General features: G+C 34.9%; 1 protein-coding gene across 20 annotated transcripts; it reads left to right on the top strand.

The window, feature by feature from the left end:
- Positions 1 to 7,583: 7,583 nt before the first annotated feature.
- On the top strand, positions 7,584 to 19,793 carry LOC18442714 (FMN-linked oxidoreductases superfamily protein). Of its 20 annotated transcripts, none has more exons than XM_088846428.1 (12): positions 7,584 to 8,212; positions 9,425 to 9,541; positions 9,677 to 9,916; positions 10,967 to 11,216; positions 11,355 to 11,620; positions 11,924 to 12,033; positions 12,115 to 12,387; positions 13,204 to 13,485; positions 15,990 to 16,110; positions 18,550 to 18,719; positions 18,889 to 19,039; positions 19,552 to 19,793. In XM_088846428.1, the coding sequence occupies exons 1-6, from the start codon at positions 7,679 to 7,681 to the stop codon at positions 11,948 to 11,950; spliced, it is 1,434 nt and encodes a 477-aa protein (XP_088702554.1). In that variant the 5' UTR covers positions 7,584 to 7,678; the 3' UTR covers positions 11,951 to 12,033; positions 12,115 to 12,387; positions 13,204 to 13,485; positions 15,990 to 16,110; positions 18,550 to 18,719; positions 18,889 to 19,039; positions 19,552 to 19,793. The 20 variants fall into 20 exon arrangements, with proteins under 20 accessions (XP_088702554.1, XP_088702553.1, XP_088702551.1 ...); XM_088846427.1 differs by having other exon boundaries at positions 19,467 to 19,793; XM_088846425.1 differs by having other exon boundaries at positions 11,352 to 11,620.
- Positions 19,794 to 20,609: the final 816 nt, after the last annotated feature.

Here is a 20,609-nt window from a genome sequence, read left to right as displayed (position 1 = left end):
GTATTGATAAAAGTATAAAGATGTTTGAAATGTTCATCTAAAGAATCAGAATAGACCAGTACATCATCTATATAAACAATCATAAATTTATAATAAGGATTGAAGACATCGTTCATAATTTTCTGAAATTCAGATTGAGCATTTTTAAGACCAAAAGGCATTACATTCCATTCATATTGTCCGAATGGTACATTAAAAGCAGTTTTATATTTGTCTTATTCTTTTATCTGAATCTGCTAGAATCCCGATTTTAAATCAAATTTTGAAAAGATAAAAGCATGTACTAATCGATCCAATAAATCTTTTTTGTTGGGAATATGATATCTTATCCATTGTAAGACCTTATTGAGAGGTTTATAGTTGATGACTAATCGTGGGACTCCTCGTTCCTGTTCAGCGTTTTTATTGACATAAAAAGCAGAGCAGCTCCATGGAGATAGGCTTGGACGGATAAGTTTCTTTTGAAGGAGATCTTTGATTTCCATATGACATGTTTGAAGTAATTCAATATTCATTTGAATAAGACGAGCTTTTGTTGGGATTTTTGTTTCATTAAAATCGGGTTCATATGGCAATCCGACAATATGCTGTTTCCTATTCCAGAAAGCAGTTGGTAATTCATGGCATATTTCTTGTTCAATAATACTTTTAAGTTGTTGTATTTTTTGTATCATATCTTTCGTTTTGAGTTTTTCAGTAACAACCTTATGTTTGATTTCAAGTTATAATGATCCTAGAAAATCCTCTTTTTGTTTGATATGATTTTTAACTGTATTGATCTCTTTGATTTTTGGTTTATCAAGAAAATCGAATTTAATATGAGTGTCATGAACACTTGTTTCAATTCCTGATTGAGTAATTTTCATTGGATATAAAAGGGTGAGAAAAGGTACTCCAAGGATTACAGCTTGGCTGAGTCCTTTAACCATTATAAAAGTAGTTAGGAAGCAATGGCTTTCATTGCAAATTTTAGCATTTGAGAGTTTATATTTAATAAACAATCTGCTTCCATCCGCAGTATTCAAGATTTGGGTTGTTTTATCAAAATATTTGGTAGGAACTAATCCTTCATTGAGACAGTTGAGATCTGCCCCTGAATCGACTAATGCTAAATATTGAAATTCATATTCATCACTTATGACTATTGTTACTAAGATAAATCATTTTTGTGTAATGACTTTATTTAAAACATTTACATATTTACTTGTTGATGTTTCTCTATGTTGTGGATGAGATGTTCTGATTAGGTAGTCAAATTCAATAGAATCTGTATCAGTATCTATTCCTGGGGTTTCATTTTGGAGTTCTAGAATTTGTATTCGATTTTTTAATTAAGCAACTTTTGTTTTTACAATATTTACTTCTTACTTGAGATCAGCAATGGTTGGTTCTTTTTTATAGGCTTCATGCTGACTTATTCGTTTCATTAAATCAGAAAAATTATATTCATCTGGACTTTTGACTACTGGAACAAGTTTTGATTTTGTTTTAGCAAGATTGATAAACTGAGTAATTACCTCTCGTTTTTCATCAAGGTCAGAAATTTTTTCTATTAGATCTAATATGAGATTATCTTCTTTTTTCAAAGTATGAATGAGTATATTCTTTTGTCAAAGTATGTCTATGAGTATAAACAATATACTCATATAATAAGTATATTGTTTTCTGTCTACCCAACATTCTGCCCCATAGAGCAAAGCTGGTTTCACATCTATCTTATAGAATTTACCATTCAGCTTCATTGGTCTGTGGTGATTACATAAAATTCCAATTGTACATCTTCACTTTGCCACACAGTTCTAATTCTGTGTGTGACATCTTCTTTAATCTCTCCATTTTCTTAGATTATTAATCCAAAATATAGAAGGTGTGGTCTATTTTGTACTTCATGTATTTCAAACTGAACTATTTCCTCGTCTCTACTCCTATTATTACTAAACTTGAATTCCATATATTTTGTCTTAATCCGGCTTATTTTAAAACCTTTGGGTTCTAGAGCATCCCTCCAATGTTCTAATTTTGTGTTGACACTATTTCGGGTCTCATCAACTATGTTATTTACAAACAACATGCACCACGGTACCTCATCCTGTAGGTGCATAGTTAAGTCATTCATAACTAAGACAAAGAGATATAAGCTCAATGCTGACCCTTGATGTAGACCTATTGTCATTGAAAACTCACACATCTCTCCATTAGTTGTTCGTACGCTAGTTAGCGCTCCATCATACATATCTCTCACCAAGTCGGTGTAGTGTCTAGAGACTCATTTCTTTTCCAACATCTGCCAAAGCACATCTCAAGGTATTCTATTATAAGCTTTTTCTAGATGAATAAATACTATGTGGAGGTCTTTTTCCTTTGCCCTAAACTTATCAATCAGTTGCTTAAGTTGGAAAATAGCCTCGGTTGATGACCTTCCTAGCATAAAATCAAATTGGTTTTCAGATACATTAATTTTATGCCTTAGTTGTTGCTCAATCACTTTATCTGAAAGCTTCATAGTATGGCTCATAAGCTTGATCTCTCGATAGTTTGTACAATTATGTATGTTTCATTTGTTCTTGTAAATATGTACCACAATACTTTTCCTCCATTATTTTGTCATTTTCCTTGTTCTCAACACTTTGTTGAATAACTTCGTTAGTCAGTCAATACCAATCTTCCCCATGCACTTTCAAACCTCTATCAGGATACCATCTAGTCCTAAAGTCTTTCCTATCATCATCATTTTCAAAGTTTCTTTCACTTCTGACATCTTAATCCTACGAATGTATCTAAAAGTTTCATATTTTTTGTTATTGAAATACCGAAAATCTAATTAATTTGGTTCTCCAAAATCCAATAATTTGAATTATTCGGTTATTGAAAAACCAAAAAAGGCAATTCCATCATTTTTTAAAAAAAAATTGTTATGAAGGGGAAAAAATGGGCATGGATATAATACCGGAAACTTTGTGGTATTTCCATAATAACACTAAAAATAATAGATATATACATAATTTTATCTATAATAAAATAAAGAATTGTAAGATAATTTATCATTACATGTTGGAGTTTTAATAAATACGATTTTTTTTTTGCGTTGGTGATGATTAAAAATTTTGAATTATTTGTCTTCCTCTTTCTTTATAAAATCAATAAAAATAAGCATTATAATAGTTTTCTGTTTTAAGCATGAGTTTTATTATTAAAAGGTATTCTGCTCTAATTTATAATAAGAGACTTGGAAGATAGTATGCAATATTGCAATTTTGATTGATCACACCAATGAATAGCACGTGCTTTGGAGTTTGGACTGGCCGTGATTAAGATGGCGGGCAGTTGATTTTGAAATACATGTGAAACCTTGGACTTATGCTCCCAACTACTCGAAGTACCAATTATTTCAAAGAAAGATAGACAAAAAAGGGACCCCAAAGTGTGATGAAAATTTTAATACTACCTTTTAATTCCACTAACTATATAGAACATTTTCGTTAATTTCTTTAGAATCATCCAATTTCACCAATGGGATACCACTTAAAAATCAAGCATGAAATTTTCTAGCTTTTATAGAAATGGCAGTTTTTAATCGTGCCATTGCATAAAGAATTGGGCTTGGGTCAAAACAAATAGAGGCTGGGGTTTCATAGCACCCATTGCATAGCATAGACCGTGGTCCCTCATGACTTTTAGGGCAATTTGGCATCACAAAGAAGAAGCATCATGACTACGGAAATTTACACAAATATTTTTTGCTTTTTTAGAAATTTAAAAATATTTTTAATATTTAATATTTTATGTTTGTACTCCAATTTTTAAGAGCACATTAAGTCTTCTTTTTTTATACATATATACTGTAGGGATCTCGTAAACCCCTTAGCTTGCAGAATCGGGAATCCCAAACACCGGGATCCCACCCAAAATCGTGTACATGATTGGTTAAATACGAAGTAGATGAATACAATTATAAATCGAGTGCAAGAAATAAAGCAAACATAAGAAGCACACCACAACAACACACGATTTATGTGGTTCACCCCATAGGCCTATATCCACGACCTCGACAACTAGAAATTCACTATCACAATGAAAATTACAGTTTTGAGTTACAAGCAATGGTTTAAAAAACGGATCGGTGACCCTGATCGGGCTTCCAAAAAACCGATCCGGATCGGCGAATCGGCGATTCAGATCGGGAATCGGGTGAATCGGTCAGAATAAAACTTAAAAAAAATTCGAAAAAATTATTAAAATTCATTATAAATATTGTTTTTTAGGAATTCAATAAAAAATGAGGGTACTCCATTAAGAATTTTCATGTTTTTGAATGAATATACGAATATTGATATGTTCTTTCCCTGCATGAACCGCCATTCAGCATTTAATTTACAGTATTTCGTGCTCATCCCTACACTGTTGCTGTTGGGACTCGATATGTGAATAATATGGCTAGGATAGGGTGGCCTCAGAATCATCATCTTTCTCATTTTCTCTTTGAATAATATGGATTAAAAAAAAAAAATAACAAATTTTCAAAAAAATCGATCATGGATTAAAAAAAAAATCACAAATTTTCAAAAAAATTCTATCATGGATTACAAAAAAAAATTCGATCATGGATTAAAAAAAAAAAATCACAAATTTTCAAAAAATTCAATCATGGATTACATAAAATTCGATCATGGATTACATAAAATTCGATCATGGATTACATAAAATTCGATCATGGATTACAAAAAAAAACAAAAAATTCAATCGTGGATTACGAAAAAAGAAAAAAACAGTTCGATCATGGATTACAAAAAATTCAATTATGGATTACAAAAAACTCTATCATGGGTTACAAAAAAAGCAAAAAACAAAAAATTCAATCATGGATTACAAAAAAAAAAACAAACATTTCGATCATGGATTACAAAAAAAAAACAAACATTTCGATCATGTATTACAAAACATTCGATCATGGATTACAAAAAATTCTATCATGGGTTACAAAAAAAAACAAAAAAACAAAAAAAGCGATCATGGATTACAAGAAAAGAAAACAAACATTTCGATCATGGATTACAAAAAATTCTATTATGGGTTACAAGAAACCAAAAAATTCGATCATGGATTACAAAAAAACAAAAACAATTCGATCATGGATTACAAAAAAATCGATCAAGTATTACAAAAAAATCTATCATGGATTACAAAAAAAAAAAAAAAAAAAAAAAAAAAAAAAAAAAAAAAAAAAAAAAACCGTACGGACTCACCGATTCACTGTTTGGACTCTCCGATTCCGTACAGTGAATCGGCGAGTCACTGTGCGGAATCGTCCGGTTCTCTCTAGAACCGGACGATTTCCGATTTTTCAACCGATCCGGTTCCTTTTCGCGAATTCCGAGTCGAACCGGGGCGAGTCCGGTTCGACTCGATGTTTTTTAAAACGCTGGTTACAAGAGATAATACCTATCTCTAAACATCGGTAAAAGACTATCACCGATCTTCCCTTCTAAACCCGTTCTCCCAACTGAGCAACACCATCAATCAACATTCTCTTTCCCACCGCAATACCGCTATTGAAAAGATAACTTCGAGAGCAACATAGAGATTTTCTCTCTCTAGAAGTGGAAGTTAACTACTTAAAACTCATGGGAATACATCCTTTCTCTCAGAAGCCATGTCTCTCTCTCTTGAAGATACATCTCCATATTGGAGATCCATTCCCATGACCCCCAAAGGGGTGACCCTTAAAAGATAGGTATCATATCCTTTTTCACTCTCTTATAAATATATCACTTTCTTGCTTCTCAAGAAAATCAATTTTCTATTTCTCATAATACCTTAATCTTTAGAAGAAATTATGGGTATGGTGATTTAACTATCACCAAACCCAACATATATTAACTTGAGTTTAAATTTATGTGTTAATACTTCTCACATTACACATTACACATTTTTATTAAAATATAAACATAGTCAAAATAGTTCTTCTGATGAAGTTAAATAGATTTAAGAACTTATATGCAGCATTATTTACACAATTAGAGCTAAAAAATGGTCATAGTTAAATACAATGCAAGATGGTTTCTGCCCCACTGTGTTAAAAGACTAGAATTTAAACCATTAGTGGCCAAATCAAACAGGCCCTACAAATTGTGGTTGTTTGGATTGATTATTGATGTATCAGCTGTTGTTTTCTCATGCAGGGGTCGTTTTGTTATAAGTAATTTACGTGCATATTCTTCTAAAGTTCCAATATTTAAGAAATCTCAATTTTTTTTACATTCTCGTACCCTTTCTTTTTTCTTTTTTTTGAAAAAACAATGACATTGCCTCTACTTTAGATCGTGAAGTGGTGAAGTTTAACATTTGCAATAAACATACTTGGATCTCTTCTTAAGTGGTTCGAAGGTTTAAAAATATTTCCAATTTTGAAAATCTAAAGTTCTCTAAACTTCATATTGTAAAAAAAAGAAAGGTTTATTTACTGGAAAATGTTTCTATACTTCCCCTACAGCATAGAAGATATATGTTTCCCTTAGCATCCAGCCGTTCAATTTTGATCAAGAGAGCCACTCACTGTTTGATCTTAGATCCACCGTCTTAAAGTATTTTATTTTTAGTTTTTTTATAAAAATTGTATGAGTATGAAATTTGGTATGTGTCTTCTCAGTGGCACGCACTTATAAAAAATATTAAAAATAAATTTTCGATAAAATATAATGACGAAAATACCGCTTGAAACTTTCAAGGGTATTTTGATCATTTTATATTATTGAAAATATTTTTTTATATTTTTCGCTAGTGCGAGTTTAATAGAGGATTGGACGTACAAAATTTGATGTTAAAATAGTTTGTAAAAAAAACTTAAAAATAAAATAATGTAAAGAAATGACTTTGTGATTCGGAAAATCTTAGCCCTCCATTCAAAATGGTCGGTTGGATAAAGGAAAGCGTATAAATTTTATGTTGTAGGGGAAGCATAGAAAGCTTGCCCTTCTATACTTCTCTTACTATATGGAAGATATATTCTTCCTCCCATCAAGCCGTTCAATATAGATCAAGTGAGGCACTAACCATTTGATCTAGATCCGGCGCCTCAGAGCATTTTAGTTTTAGTATTTTTTCTATAAAATATATAAATATGAAATTTGATCCGTGCCATTATCTTAATGAGGCGCACCCAAAAAAAATATTTTGGATAGAATACAATTATAAAAATATTACTGAAACTTTCAGGCGCATTTTGATCATTTTATTTTATTAGAAATATTTTTTAGATATTTTTTACCAGTGATGAGTGGATGTCCAAATTTCGGTGTCAAAATATTTTGTAGAAAAAATTTATAAATAAAATAGTGTAGAGGCATGACATTGTCATTGAAACCATCGTAGCCAGTTCATTCAAAATGACTGGTTGGATAGGAAAAAATATATAAATTTTACACAATAGGAGCTGTATAGAAAGCTTACCTTTATACAAAAATCCCAATCCCAAGTTCGAGATTCGAGCGAACTTGAGATTTTAGAAGTCTAAAATAGGGGCAGTATGGAAAAAAGAATTAAAACTAAAATAAATAAATTATTCAAATTCACAGGAGAACTTCTGTAATAACGACAATTCAAAGGGACATTTTTCCTAAATTTTTCTTTTTTTAACCTTGCTTAGAAATTAGAACGACTTGCATAGCCGGGCCTACCTACCATGGATTATGATTTTCCCGTAGTTCCGTGGATTACATTAAACTTTTTTTCCCGTGCTCACTGCCTGAAATTAACCTGCATTCAGCGAACAAAACCCAAAACCCTAGGAAAAGCTCCTGCTGTAACTCATGGAGAAAACGGAAACCCTAGAAAAATCTCCATTGGCTTAAATTACAGAGAATATCCCGTTATGGATGGCGCTGTTCCATTATCAGGAGGAGATGGAGGAGCAATAGAGGCTTTGAAAGAATCTGTTCCATTTTCAGGAGGAGATGGAGGAGCAATAGATGCTTTGGAAGAAGCTATCTCCAGTAATGTCGAAGCAGAAGCTCAGGTCTCGAGTAAACCCAACGAGCTTCTAAGTCCGGAGGAATTGGTTGCTAAATCTGTGGCTCCTGTGAAGAAGGAGTACATTCTTCCTGCTCCTCTTTCAAGGCCATGTTCCAACGTGAAAGCTTCCGAAAAGCTCTGCAACTCTGGCTTGTTGCTTACAGAGAAGAAGTCAAAGAGGCAGCTCAAGCGAGAGAGACGGGAGGTTATGAATTGATTCTTTGACATCCTCTCGTTTTATCTTTTTTCCATTCATCTGCACATGATTGCACCTACGTTTATTGTTAATTTGATATTATCTATTCAAATATTTAAACTGACGCATGATCTTATGGCTTTCATGTTTTGACTGCAGCATTGATAGACTATGGAGCATTGCTATAAAAAAATCATTTTTTTATATAATGAAAATAAAGCAAGCTTATTCAAAAACAGAAAAGAAATAAAATCAAGTTTTTTATAGCGAGTGTTAATTCAGACTTAAAAAAAACGAGAGAAGGAAATCAATTAGTGGTGTTTTCTCATTCTCAGTGATTATGGGGAATGGCTCAGAATAATTAAGAATCATTTAGTACATCCATACCAAGTTGTCTCCTTTTGCTTAAACTTATTGTCCCTTTATAAACTACCAAAAGTGTAGCAGAATTGCCATCCGCGCGTATATTTACAGCATATGTTTAGTACTCCAGATTCTCTGTGTTAGTGGGTGTACAGAAAACAAATGGCGATCAGTTCTTCTTGATTCCAACATTTACGTCTTAATGGTGGAGGAACCTTTTCCTTCATATCTGTGCATCCATCATCCTTTTACCCAACATTTAGTTGAATTAGAAATTTTAATGATTCATGTTTTGCCCAAATTCAACATGCTCATTCATAAGATGCAGACCTGTCTAGATCATGAATTGCCCAACAGTCCAGTGATTCGGCTACAGCCTTGGGTTTGATATTCTTGGATAATTCCAATCTTTGGCGCCAGATTGGTTATTGTACAGATTCAATATTCTATATGATTTTCCCAAGAAAAAAAAAATTTCTATATGATTTGATGTATTCATTTTTGGCTCCTGAATGAAGAGGGATAAACAGTTAGTTTTGCTCTGATCAGAGAAATTGATCAAAATTGAAGAACAGATACCAATTGTCAAGTTTGGCATTCTTTTTAGGTGTATACGTTACGTTTTGTTTTCTGCAATTTGTACGCTTGGGAGTAATTTTCCCTTGGATGTCTATTTTCTGTCTTGTTTTCGGCATTGTACATCGGAACTATTTTTCCTTAATCATAAAAAATTTGCTGGGCATGCTGGCAGGCTGTTTACACTCTATGCAGATTACACTGAAGCTTGGATTGACATTCTCGATATACTGATCGTTTTACTCTGAGATCTAACTGTTTGAATAATTATATACCTTTCAGAAACAGAAATCAGTACTGCATGTTTGTCCTGAAGTTGCAAGGGTTGGAAATATTAAAGCATGCTCCTATGGTGGCAATTGCCGTTTCAGCCACGACTTGGATGCATTTCTAGCTCAGGTGTGATTAAAAGTGAACCTCCTTGGTTACTTAATTTGTTATGGGTTCCACCTAATTGGTGTTCCCCTTAACCTCTTGTATAATGTTTATTTCGGTATCATCATCTCAAATTACTGCAACTTTCTTAACTTGCAGAAGCCAGAAGACCTTCCAGGAACATGCCCGTTTATGTGTGTTGAGGAGCCATGCCCTTATGGGATGGCATGTAGGTTTTCTGGTACACATAAACATGGCATTTCAGCTGAAAAAAAGGCAGATCGAAACAAACTCTCTGAAATGAATGGACTGAGTAAAGAATTGCAAAAGCTCCTTTGGAAGAAGAATAAAGTGAATTTCACTAGAGCGGATGCTCAGCTCAAAAATCTTGGGTTTATGGTAAGCTCTTGCATTTAAAGTGATAGCCATTCTCCTTCCATGTTCTTCTGCCTATATGTTTATTTTCCTTATTTTTACTTCTTTTCTATGATGTGCCGTAAAGGGGGCTATGGTCCGCTACTGCAGTTTACATTCGATAATCATATTGATATCTGCATATTTGAATTTTGTATTTGTTCCATTAAGTTTGTAAGACTGATTGTATCTGAAACATTTTCCAGAAACACTTATTTGCTTGTAGAAAAATTCTTATTGTAAGTATGGCTCTTGATAGAGCAGAATGGCATAATAGAATTTATGTAGCCGACCCCAAATAGTTGGGATAAGGTTCGGATGATGATGATGATGATAATGATATATATATATATATATATATATATATATATATATATAGGAAAAAGCTGGGATTGGCTCACTAGCTCATATGAACATATAAGCCCAACGATCCAGATTGAATATGGGCCAATCTGAATATCATGGATGTCCGGTAGTGCTTGAATTTTATTTTATTTTCTATAAATCCAAATCACTTGAAATTTTAGGTATGTGTTCTTCTCATCACGGTGCACCTAATAAAAATATATAAAAAATTTATTCTAAAAAAAACAATGGGACCAAAATACCCCCTTGAAACTTTTCAAGGGTATTTTGGTTAATTTATTTCATGTAAAATACTTTTTTGATATTTTTTGAAGATTCACCTATTTTTGATAAACACACGTCTAAAATTTCAAGTGATTTAGGTTTGTAAAAAAAAAAAAAAAAATTCAAACACTACCGGACATCTGTGATCATCAGATTGGTCCAGATTCAATCTGGACCATTGGGCTCATATGTTTATATGAGCAAGTGGGCTACTCCCAGATTTTTCTATATATATATATATATATATAATCTTAGTCATTGAAATTGAAATTTCGTACTTCTTGCATGCATTTTATTTTGTTCGTTTTTTGTGAAAACCATTGCCTATGGCTTCCATTGAGGTTTATAATGGGATCAGAAGTTGTCGCATTACTGTGATGGGGTGTTATGATGCTGAATTTGCAGATAAAGGGAAATGCGAAGGTAAGAAAAACAGATGAAAATGGAGCTGAAGACCAAGAGGACATGGCGAATAGATCAAATGACCAGGAAAAGCAGGATAATTGTGCAATAATGCGTCCGTCTTGTAATGACATTAGCTGCTTCTCAAGCCCACAAATGGAGGATGATGCCATCAAAACTGAGGATACTCAACCTTTGAAGAAGTCAAAAATTCCCATTGATGACACTCCCTGCTCTGGACAAATGCATAATGGTTAGACTCTTCTCAATGCTTTGGTCACATGCATGCCTTTATTTGGATGTAGGTGTTATTCAGTCTGTTACGATTGTTTTTCCCCCCGTGTCTTACATGGTTTTTTTCTGTTGACTTAATGACTCATATCTTTAGCAGATCATATGTTACCAGAAACAAATGAAGAACAGACCATCACCAAATCTGAAAATGAAAACGTCTTGAGGAGTGAGGATTCCCGTGTGCTAGAGGTCGATGCAGATCTGAAAGTAAATGCTCGGGAAAAGAAACTTATTGATTTTAAAGGGAAGTTGTATCTCGCGCCGCTCACCACTGTTGGAAATCTTCCTTTCAGAAGGGTTTGCAAGAACTTGGGAGCAGATATCACATGTGGCGAAATGGCTATGTGTACCAATCTTTTACAGGTTACTTGTAACCTTCCTGATAGTTAGGGTCATTAGTTTCTTTCCTTTATGTTTTGTTTCGACAGGGACCATGCAATTCTAGTACAAAACTTGAATAGTGTTTAAGTTACTTCTTTAGGAAAGATAAAAATCAACTCAGGCTATTTATTGTCCTGTTTGCCAAATATGTATGATTGATCTAAGCAAGAATACATGCAGGAATCCCCTTCATAGATCTCATTTTGAATAAAGTTGAGGTTGGAATCAACCACCAAGCCTTGATACCTGATATCTAAGCAAAGAACTTTTTCCTGTCTTTGGCAGTCCTTTCGGCAAGTTGAATCATCTTGAGAGATGCTAAACTTCATCTTATCAATAATTTTCTATGTTTGCTTGAGCTGTGGTACTTCATCCATATATCTGTTTACTAGAAGGTGCTTTCTCCATATATATGCCAAACTTTGTCTCTGAAGTTTTGCTTAACATTTCCCTAATTTGAACATGGAATTTTACAGGGACAAGCCTCAGAATGGGCTTTGTTGAGACGCCACTCATCTGAAGATCTCTTTGGTGTACAACTTTGTGGAGCATATCCAGATACTGTAGCACGCACCATTGAGCTTGTTGATCGGGAATGCACAGTTGATTTTATTGACATTAATATGGGATGCCCAATTGACATTGTTGTCAACAAGGGTGCAGGGTCTTCTCTTCTCACTAAGCCCATGAAGATGAAAAATATTATTGAAGCAGCTTCCGGCACTGTCGACAAAACCATTACTGTTAAGGTATTTACTGTGTATGATAAATTTCGGATACATATCTTCTAAATTGTCATTTACCTGATTGTGGTATTGGTGTCAACTACCTTGTCACCACTATTTTTCCTACCAATCGCTATCTTCTTTTATGTTGATATACTCCTAATGCTGTGTTGCTTCCACTTGAGGACCTTTGTTATACATCCCGCCCTCCCCTCCCCCACCTTCCCCCCCCCCCCCCCCCCCCCCCCCCCCCCCCTGAATGTATTCAGGATTTCACCGAACTGGCGGTGAGCTTATAACATATAATCCCTTTGATATTTGCCTTTGAATGACAACTGCAACAACCTTGATCTTTGATGTGCTAATTTTTTGTTGTATCTCCTCATCTGGGTGCCTAAGAATCACACTTACTCTGGAAATTTGATATTGGTCTCAGCTTAATGTCCCCTAGAATATTTTTGAGTTGTAACTTGATATGGCCTTAGTTTTCAACAGCTATTGACATGAATAACTCCAATGCTTTCTTCATAGTCCTTATTGATATATGGGACTCTAGGCGAAAATGTTTGAACTTAATAAGAATCCAAATCAAAGAGGTCATAGTTGGGGTATGTACTAGAAACTTATAAATTGCATTTTCAGCGGTCTTGTATATTGGTCTATCTCATGTAGGCTTTGATGCTTTGAACATGTGATTATTTTTATTTCTTTATGATTGTTCTCAGATGCTCTTCTGTAATAAACACACAGAAAATCTGCTCTGAAGGGATAGATAGTGCATATGCCTTGTTTATTATGGTGATTTTGTTTTAAAACTTGTTTTAGTTTTACTTCTCCTAGGTGCGTACGGGTTATTTGGAAGGGAGAAACCGCATTGATTCCCTAATTGCAGATATTGGGAAATGGGGAGCCAATGCATTAACAATACATGGGCGATCAAGGCAACAGCGGTATAGCAAGCTTGCTGATTGGGATTATATATACCAGTGTGCAAGGAAGGCTCAGGATGGTTTGCAAGTACTGGGAAATGGAGATATATTTTCCTACACTGACTGGAATGCGCACCTGCTCGACTGCCCTGAACTTTCTACTGGCATGATTGCTCGAGGAGCACTAATTAAGGTCCTCTTTAGTTCTTTATATATTGAGCCTCTTGTATTCTCTTTGGTTTTCTTTATTGTTATTATATATAGGAAGATGCTAGGGTGAGCCCACTGGCTCACAGGAAAAAATGAGTCCAATAGCCCAGATTGAATCTGGGCCGATCTGACGATCACGGATGTCTGGTAGTGATTGAATTTTAATTTTTTTTCTACGAATCCAAATCACTTGAAATTTGGAGCGTGTGTACATAAAAAATAGGTGAATCTTCAAAAAAGATCAAAAAAATATTTTACATGAAATAAATTGACCAAAATACCCCCAAAAAGTTCCGAGGGTATTTTGGTCAATTTTTTTCACGAATTATTTTTTTTTTATATTTTGATTAGGTGCTACTTGATGAGAAGAACACACGCGTAAAATTTTAAGTAATTTGGATTTATAGAAAAAATTAAAATTCAAACACTATCAGACATCCGTGATCGTCAGATCAGCCCAGATTCAATCTGGGCCGTTGGGGTCATTGTTTCCTTTGAGCTAGTGGGCTCATCCAAGCTTTTTCCTTTTATATATATATATATATATATATATATATATATATATATATATATATATATATATGGAAGCCACTACGCAACGCCTATTAGTGAAATGAACAGTGTTTTCTCACCCATAGGCTCGGCGCCGTCCGAGTTTTTTGGACGGCATGGATTAAAAGATCACAACGGACATAGAATGTCCGTGGCACTATTTTTCACTCAAAAAAAAGGGGAAACCACCACAGCTCCCATAGATCCATGGTGGTTTTTAAGGCAAAACCGCCACGGGCATAGCTGTGGCGGGCCAAAACACTATTCAATTTCTCTTATAGGCGTTTTTAAAAGTTTTCCTATATATATATATATGGAACCACTTGTGAATGTTCTTTTTACCATCAATGCCCTTGCATAGCTATTTTGTAAACTAAAATGAAACGGGAATATAGTCTTTTGACACAAAGTGAAAAAAAGTAAAAAAGTCACCCACATTCTCGGGTGCTTCTCTCATTGCCATGTCTCTTCCCTCCCAAGGTAAAAAGGCTTTTTTCCTTCTCTCGCATCCACCTCATCTCTCTCTGGGTATCTTGTTCTCTCTCATCCACCACATTTTCTCTCCTTTTCATGACCCTCTCTCTCTCTTTTCCTCATGCCTCTGATGTCCATCTCTCTCTGATAGCTATCCTATATGTTTTTATTACTCAACTCCCCCCCGCGCCTCTCTCTCTCTCTCTCTCTCTCTCTCATCCACTCATCTCTATCAATCACACAATGTTCTAAAAAACGGCCGCCTACGCGCCCAAGAGACCTCTATGCGGCACGCCTAGACCTGGGCATCCAGGGGCGTGGGCTTCTTTTCGATTTTTAAAGATGCTCAAAATCGTGAAGGTGGTAATTTTGACCCCTAAAAAGGTTTAAATAGATTATGGGGGTTGAAAAATAACCCCCAAAGTTAAAAGAACATTTCCATAAGCCTTCAATCTTTTAGCTATACCTATTTTTGCGAATCCAAAGTATTTTTTGTGGTTTGAAGAAGCTTCCTAAACTTTTCTTCTCGTTGGAATTATTTTCTCATATAGAGACTTGGAGAGTATTACACACAGCGGTGGCTGTGTGGGAAATGGAGGCAGCATGTGGTTTTATTAAAGGGAAAATTAGCCATTGAGATGCCTTGGATTAGAATAGGCTTGGCCCTCCACCGTAATCAAATTCTCTTCTTGCTTCCAAAATGTTGATCAATGGGATTGTTTCATCTGATTGTGCTTGAAATGTTTTGGACATAACAAGTATGGAGATGGACAGAAGCAAACTCAGGGTTTATATGTGTGTGTGTGTGTGTGTGTGTGTGTGCGTGTCTTCATGTGCCTGTGCGTGTGCGTGTGTCTAGAGAGAGAGAGAGAGAGAGAGATTGTTAGTATGAGTAAAGAGATGAAAAGAGACGAATTGGATGGATCTATAGAGAGATGACGAGAGATATTTATGGTTTAGTAGAGAGAGATGGGACAGAGCAGGGAAGGGAAGCTCAACAGTGAGAAGATATGTGGATGAGAAGGAGAGAGGGGGGGATAGATTTGCCGATGAGAGAGATAGACGTGGTTGATGCAAAGAGAGAAAGGGTCCTTTTTTCCCAAGAATTAATTCCACTTTTTTCATTATTCATACAAAAAAACTAAAATACCCTTTTATTTTGTCTTTCACAGCTTTTATGGAAAGGGTATTCGTAAAAATAGCACTCACAAGTGGTTCTAACATTAACCTATGCTATTTTAGGGGTTGTTAACTGTAGAAAATCTGTGTGTGTGTATGTGTGTGTGTGTGTGCGCGCTTCCTGAAGTCGCAACTTCCCTCTTGGTATGTTTGTGCTACGTTTCTGCTTTTAATGTCTCCTTTGGGTCCGTTACTTTTTGAATGTCCACTCTTTGGCTTGTTCTTGCAATATTTCCTGCCGCCTTCCTTTTGTCGAGTTATTAATAAACTTTACATTTGCAGCCATGGATATTTACAGAAATCAAGGAACAGAGACATTGGGACATTAGTTCTGGTGAACGATTGGACATTCTGCAAGATTATGTACACTTTGGCCTCCAACATTGGGGCTCTGACATTAAAGGTCTCTCACCTTAACTTGTTTGTTGAGTAATATGTATACCAAGCTCACAAACACAATATGAAAGATCCCTTGAAGTCTGATATTGGTCCATATTATGGAGGTGTACCTTGATGCTTCAAATTAATTTTGTAATTTGTATGCCTTAAACAGATTCTTCATGAACTATGAAGTGTCTACACTGCTTTTCTTTCTCTAGGCTATATGCTATCTATGCTGTCTGTGTACTCGCTTTCTTCATGAACTGTGAAGTGGGAACCTTCATGATATCTATTTTTTTTTTAAAAAGAGAGAGAGAGAGATCTTTATCACTAAGATAGTAGTGTGAATTGTGAATCTGTCTCTATGGCTCCTTTTCCCTCCAATTTTTCTGAAGATCTCTTTGAAACAATGCATAAGTGCAGAATTCCTGTATCATCTCTCTCTTCACATCCTATTCTCAATCTCTTATCTCTAAGCACAGTCAGAAAATTCTCTCTCTGTCTAATCCAACTAATTCCTAGACTCTCAATAGGATGAGTGCGACTAAATTCTTTCCTAAAATTTCATTTCTATTATTTCAAATTGGCATCAGTTTAAAACAAATAATGATTGTAATTTAAAATTTAAAAATCTTATCATATATTAGATGTTATAAAAATGACAGTTCTAAGAAAAGTTGAAATATTTCATTGGTTTTATCACGGCATAAATTAGTTAAAAATAAAATGTAATATTTTATTAAATATTGAAAGATTATTATACGTTTAGTAAAGTAAAGCCTCTTGCAAAGCATGCGCCATTGACTAGTATATTATATATACCTTCTTTGGTTGTTATTCATGGACAAGTGAATAACAAAGAAGCAGATATATAGTATATATCCCAAGAGGCTTGTGGACCAGGACTGATTGATGTGGAAGTTTGTGGCTGTTTGTCTTTCTGAAACTCCTGCGTGTATGATATATTCCCAGAAGTCTGTTGAACCTTATTTCTAGGACCATTGAGCCCAAAGTCCACCATGATTAGAACAAGTTACAAAATTGTGTCCATTGTTATGTACTCACGGTCCATTGAGTCACCTAAAGACTTCACCAGTATGCAGTTAGAATGACTTGCCAAGTGTTTAGATCGGGGTTGATATTTTGCGCATGAGAAACTTAAGTCCATGTTATCATATTCAGTTTAGTTGTATCATATAACTGCTGTCATCCCTATTCTCTCTCTCACCTGTGTTTGGGTGGTCCGTACTTATTTAGGCTAGGCATGTGTAGCTCTTTACTTGTAGCCCCTACTTATTTAGGCTATGCATATGTAGTTCTTTACTTGTAGCCCCTTACATCATCATGTTCTTTCTCTGCTTATAATGAGCTTATGTCTGTCTATCAACATCATGTAAAAATTGCCTTCCTTCTCTCTTCTTGTATGTGTGATCTCAACTCAATGCTTGTCCATCCTGTTGCACTTAGTGAAAAGCACCAAAAAAAATTAGCTGATGATGACTTCTTTCTCATCTTATTTAAAAAATTAGCTGATAATGGTGACCTTCTCTCTGCATCTCTGCTTTGGATATTTCTGTCCTTCTATGTCTTTGGAGAGTTTAGCCTCACAGAAATCTTGGGATGATGAAGTGGCAAATTACAGGGGCGGGGCTCTAGTTGAACAATGGCCAGGGTGAGAAGATTTTTGGTTTATGTTACAAAGACATGGACATGTGTCAATGTCTGACACAGATATTACCATCAGAAATGCCAACCGAAAAATTGGCCATTCTGACATGACACATCCTTATGTTGTATGTCTTATTCACCCTGTATCAACGCTTGGCAAAGACCATGGACATGTCTGTCCAGGTTACATAACTGTTGGGTTTCTGTTGTCTGGATATTAGTTCTGCTCTTTGTAGATGGATGACCTCTTGACAATTGAAGCCTAACTTCGCTGGGAGTAACAACAGCCACTCAGAAAAGCTGGGTTTGGCTAGGACCTGATTCATAAGAGGGGCTGCTCATCTTTGTTTTGATGTTTTGTTTCGCATTCTGGACTTCTATTTTCCTTCTTCCTCTTCAAGGCCTAATGAAATCTTTCCCATCATCAAGAAAATAATGTTATGGACAGAAAAGATGGTGCTTATGAAAAAGAACTGGAACTACCGGAACATTTGCTTTATTATTTTGTATAGATGTTGCTTCTTAGTTTTGAGTTATAGATATTTAGATAATGAGTAGAGTATCCTGGCTAAAGTTTGGAGATCTGTATTAAAAGCAAATAGAAACTTGTGGGTGTTTATTATTGATTGTCCATTATTCTAGTGCATCTCTTCTCATTAGATTAGTGAAAGCAAAACATTTCCTTCTTGCTGAGAGCAAGTAGTCGTTTTTTTGCATGGTCGTACTGTGAGATTAATTACATCTGCATGTGAGTTCGCATAGGGAAAACAGAAAATTTGATCGTTTTCTGCAGGTGTGGAAACAACCCGTCATTTCTTGTTGGAATGGCTTAGTTACACATACCGATACATACCTGTCGGGCTCTTGGATATCATGCCTCAACGACTAAATTGGCGGCCCCCGAGCTTTTTTGGTCGAGACAACCTCGAAACCCTAATGGCCTCTGATTCTGCTGCTGACTGGGTACTGAACCCTCTCTCTTTCTCTCTCTCATAATTAGGAAGTTTTTTTCTTTTGTTCTTTTCTTCTTTTTTGTTCTTTATGGAGTTGGTAGTGAGTATACTGTGGCATATGGTCTTGTATGCGGGAAATAGTGCCCAGCCAAACATGGCCTGATTTTTTTTTATTGTAGATTCGGATATCCGAGATGTTGCTTGGTCCAGTACCTGCTGGCTTTACATTTACCCCAAAGCATAAATCAAATGCCTATGACCGAGCTGAAAATGGGTGAGCTTTGAAGCTTGGTTGTTGAACTCAACCATCAGTTGCTGTGTGTTCCTCAGGTACTTCACTCTCGATCCTTTTACTAATAATATCTTTTCTTTTAGAATATGTGCAATGAAATATATTGAGATTCTTTTTGAAAATTTGTTACATTTTTTAGTGTCACTGGATTTTTAATTATTCTGAATTGTACTCTTTGTTATGGAAAAATAACTTTTATATGTAAGATTGAATATTATTGTGCAATCTGAGAAGCTATACATTTATAGAAAATGTAAGATGTAAAAATGTATGAGGAAAATATGACCCTTCTTCTTCTTTTTCATAGTTTTCCTTTCTAAAAAATTTCAAAGATCCCCTTTTCTTCTAAAAGAAGCCCAGATTCTTATTTCTCTTTAAAATTTATATCAGCAACAAATTGCCTTTATGAATGGAATAATCATGAACCCACAATGTTCACCGTCCCTTTTAAAATGGATGGTGCAGATGATGGACGGTGCGCATGCAGGGGGCAAGATTGTGGCCTCACCAAAACAAATTCCATTAATTGTTGTGTTCCAAACTGTTGCAGAATCTCAATTCTTCTGATACGACCTTCGAGAACAAGCCCTACTTGGAGGAATAGAAAACTTTATCAGCACCAAGACTGTTGGCTGGCCAAGAGCTATAATTTCTAATCTGATTTACTTTTGTGGAAGTTAAATTATGTTAAGCTTGTGATTCAATAAATTGTATCTTACACTATTGCAAATATACATTTATGGAAACGTGGATTGAGGAGCTTATTCAAGATTAGGAGGGTTGATTGGTAAACTGAACGATACATTTGACGTCCATGGAAGGAGATCATTTTCTTATTTTTCTGTCAAAAAATGATCAAATGTGAGATTTGCTAATCATTTTTTTGAACTCATGGATATTCTATATTTTGATTTATCTCAAGATAAGAAAACAAAAAGGGTGTGGTTTCTATAAGGTTGCAACTTTAAACAATCCAATTAAGGCGCACCTCCAAATTTTGTCATGTAGTTTTGGTGTAAAAAATTATTAGGATTATCTGAAAATCTATTTTCATATCTAATTATACAATTTTAAACTCCAAAAATGGTTAAAATCAAGCCGATTTATAAAAATTCAGCCCAATCATGGTTGGGCTGAATTAAGGCCCTGATTGACCCGGCCCATTACCAGCGTTAACTTTGGCATTTGAAGCCTAGTGGCGTTTGGTGGCTTCTTATGCAATATGCATGATAGCATAAGAAATAAATGAACTTTGCCCAAGAAACTGATCCTAGTGCTTGCGTGGCTCTCGTCATACCAAAGGGTTCCTTTTGTCAACCTTTTGCTAACCCATCCTTACCTATTGAAAATTTAGAATTGAGGACACGGTTTTGGTGAGTCAGCCGCCTTGCCTATTGCCTTGCGGTCCCTTGTCTATCTAATATCTATCTCCAAGATGGACTTCAAAAAATGTTATATCCACTAAAAGTTAAAATGGATGGTGAAGAAAGGAATTAAAAATATATATATTTATACCCTTTGAAAAATAAATATTCAAATTTAGATCATGGTTGAGATTATTAAACTCTAAATTTTGAAGTGAAAATACGTCTTTGAGATATACTCTAT

This window comes from Amborella trichopoda, chromosome 9, assembly GCF_054954075.1.
Source record: "Amborella trichopoda isolate Santa Cruz 75 chromosome 9, AtrichopodaSantaCruz75HAP2 v2.0, whole genome shotgun sequence".
NCBI classification, from domain to species: domain Eukaryota; kingdom Viridiplantae; phylum Streptophyta; class Magnoliopsida; order Amborellales; family Amborellaceae; genus Amborella; species Amborella trichopoda.
Note: the sequence above shows the minus strand (reverse complement) of the source record. Positions and strands in the feature narration are given on the sequence as shown.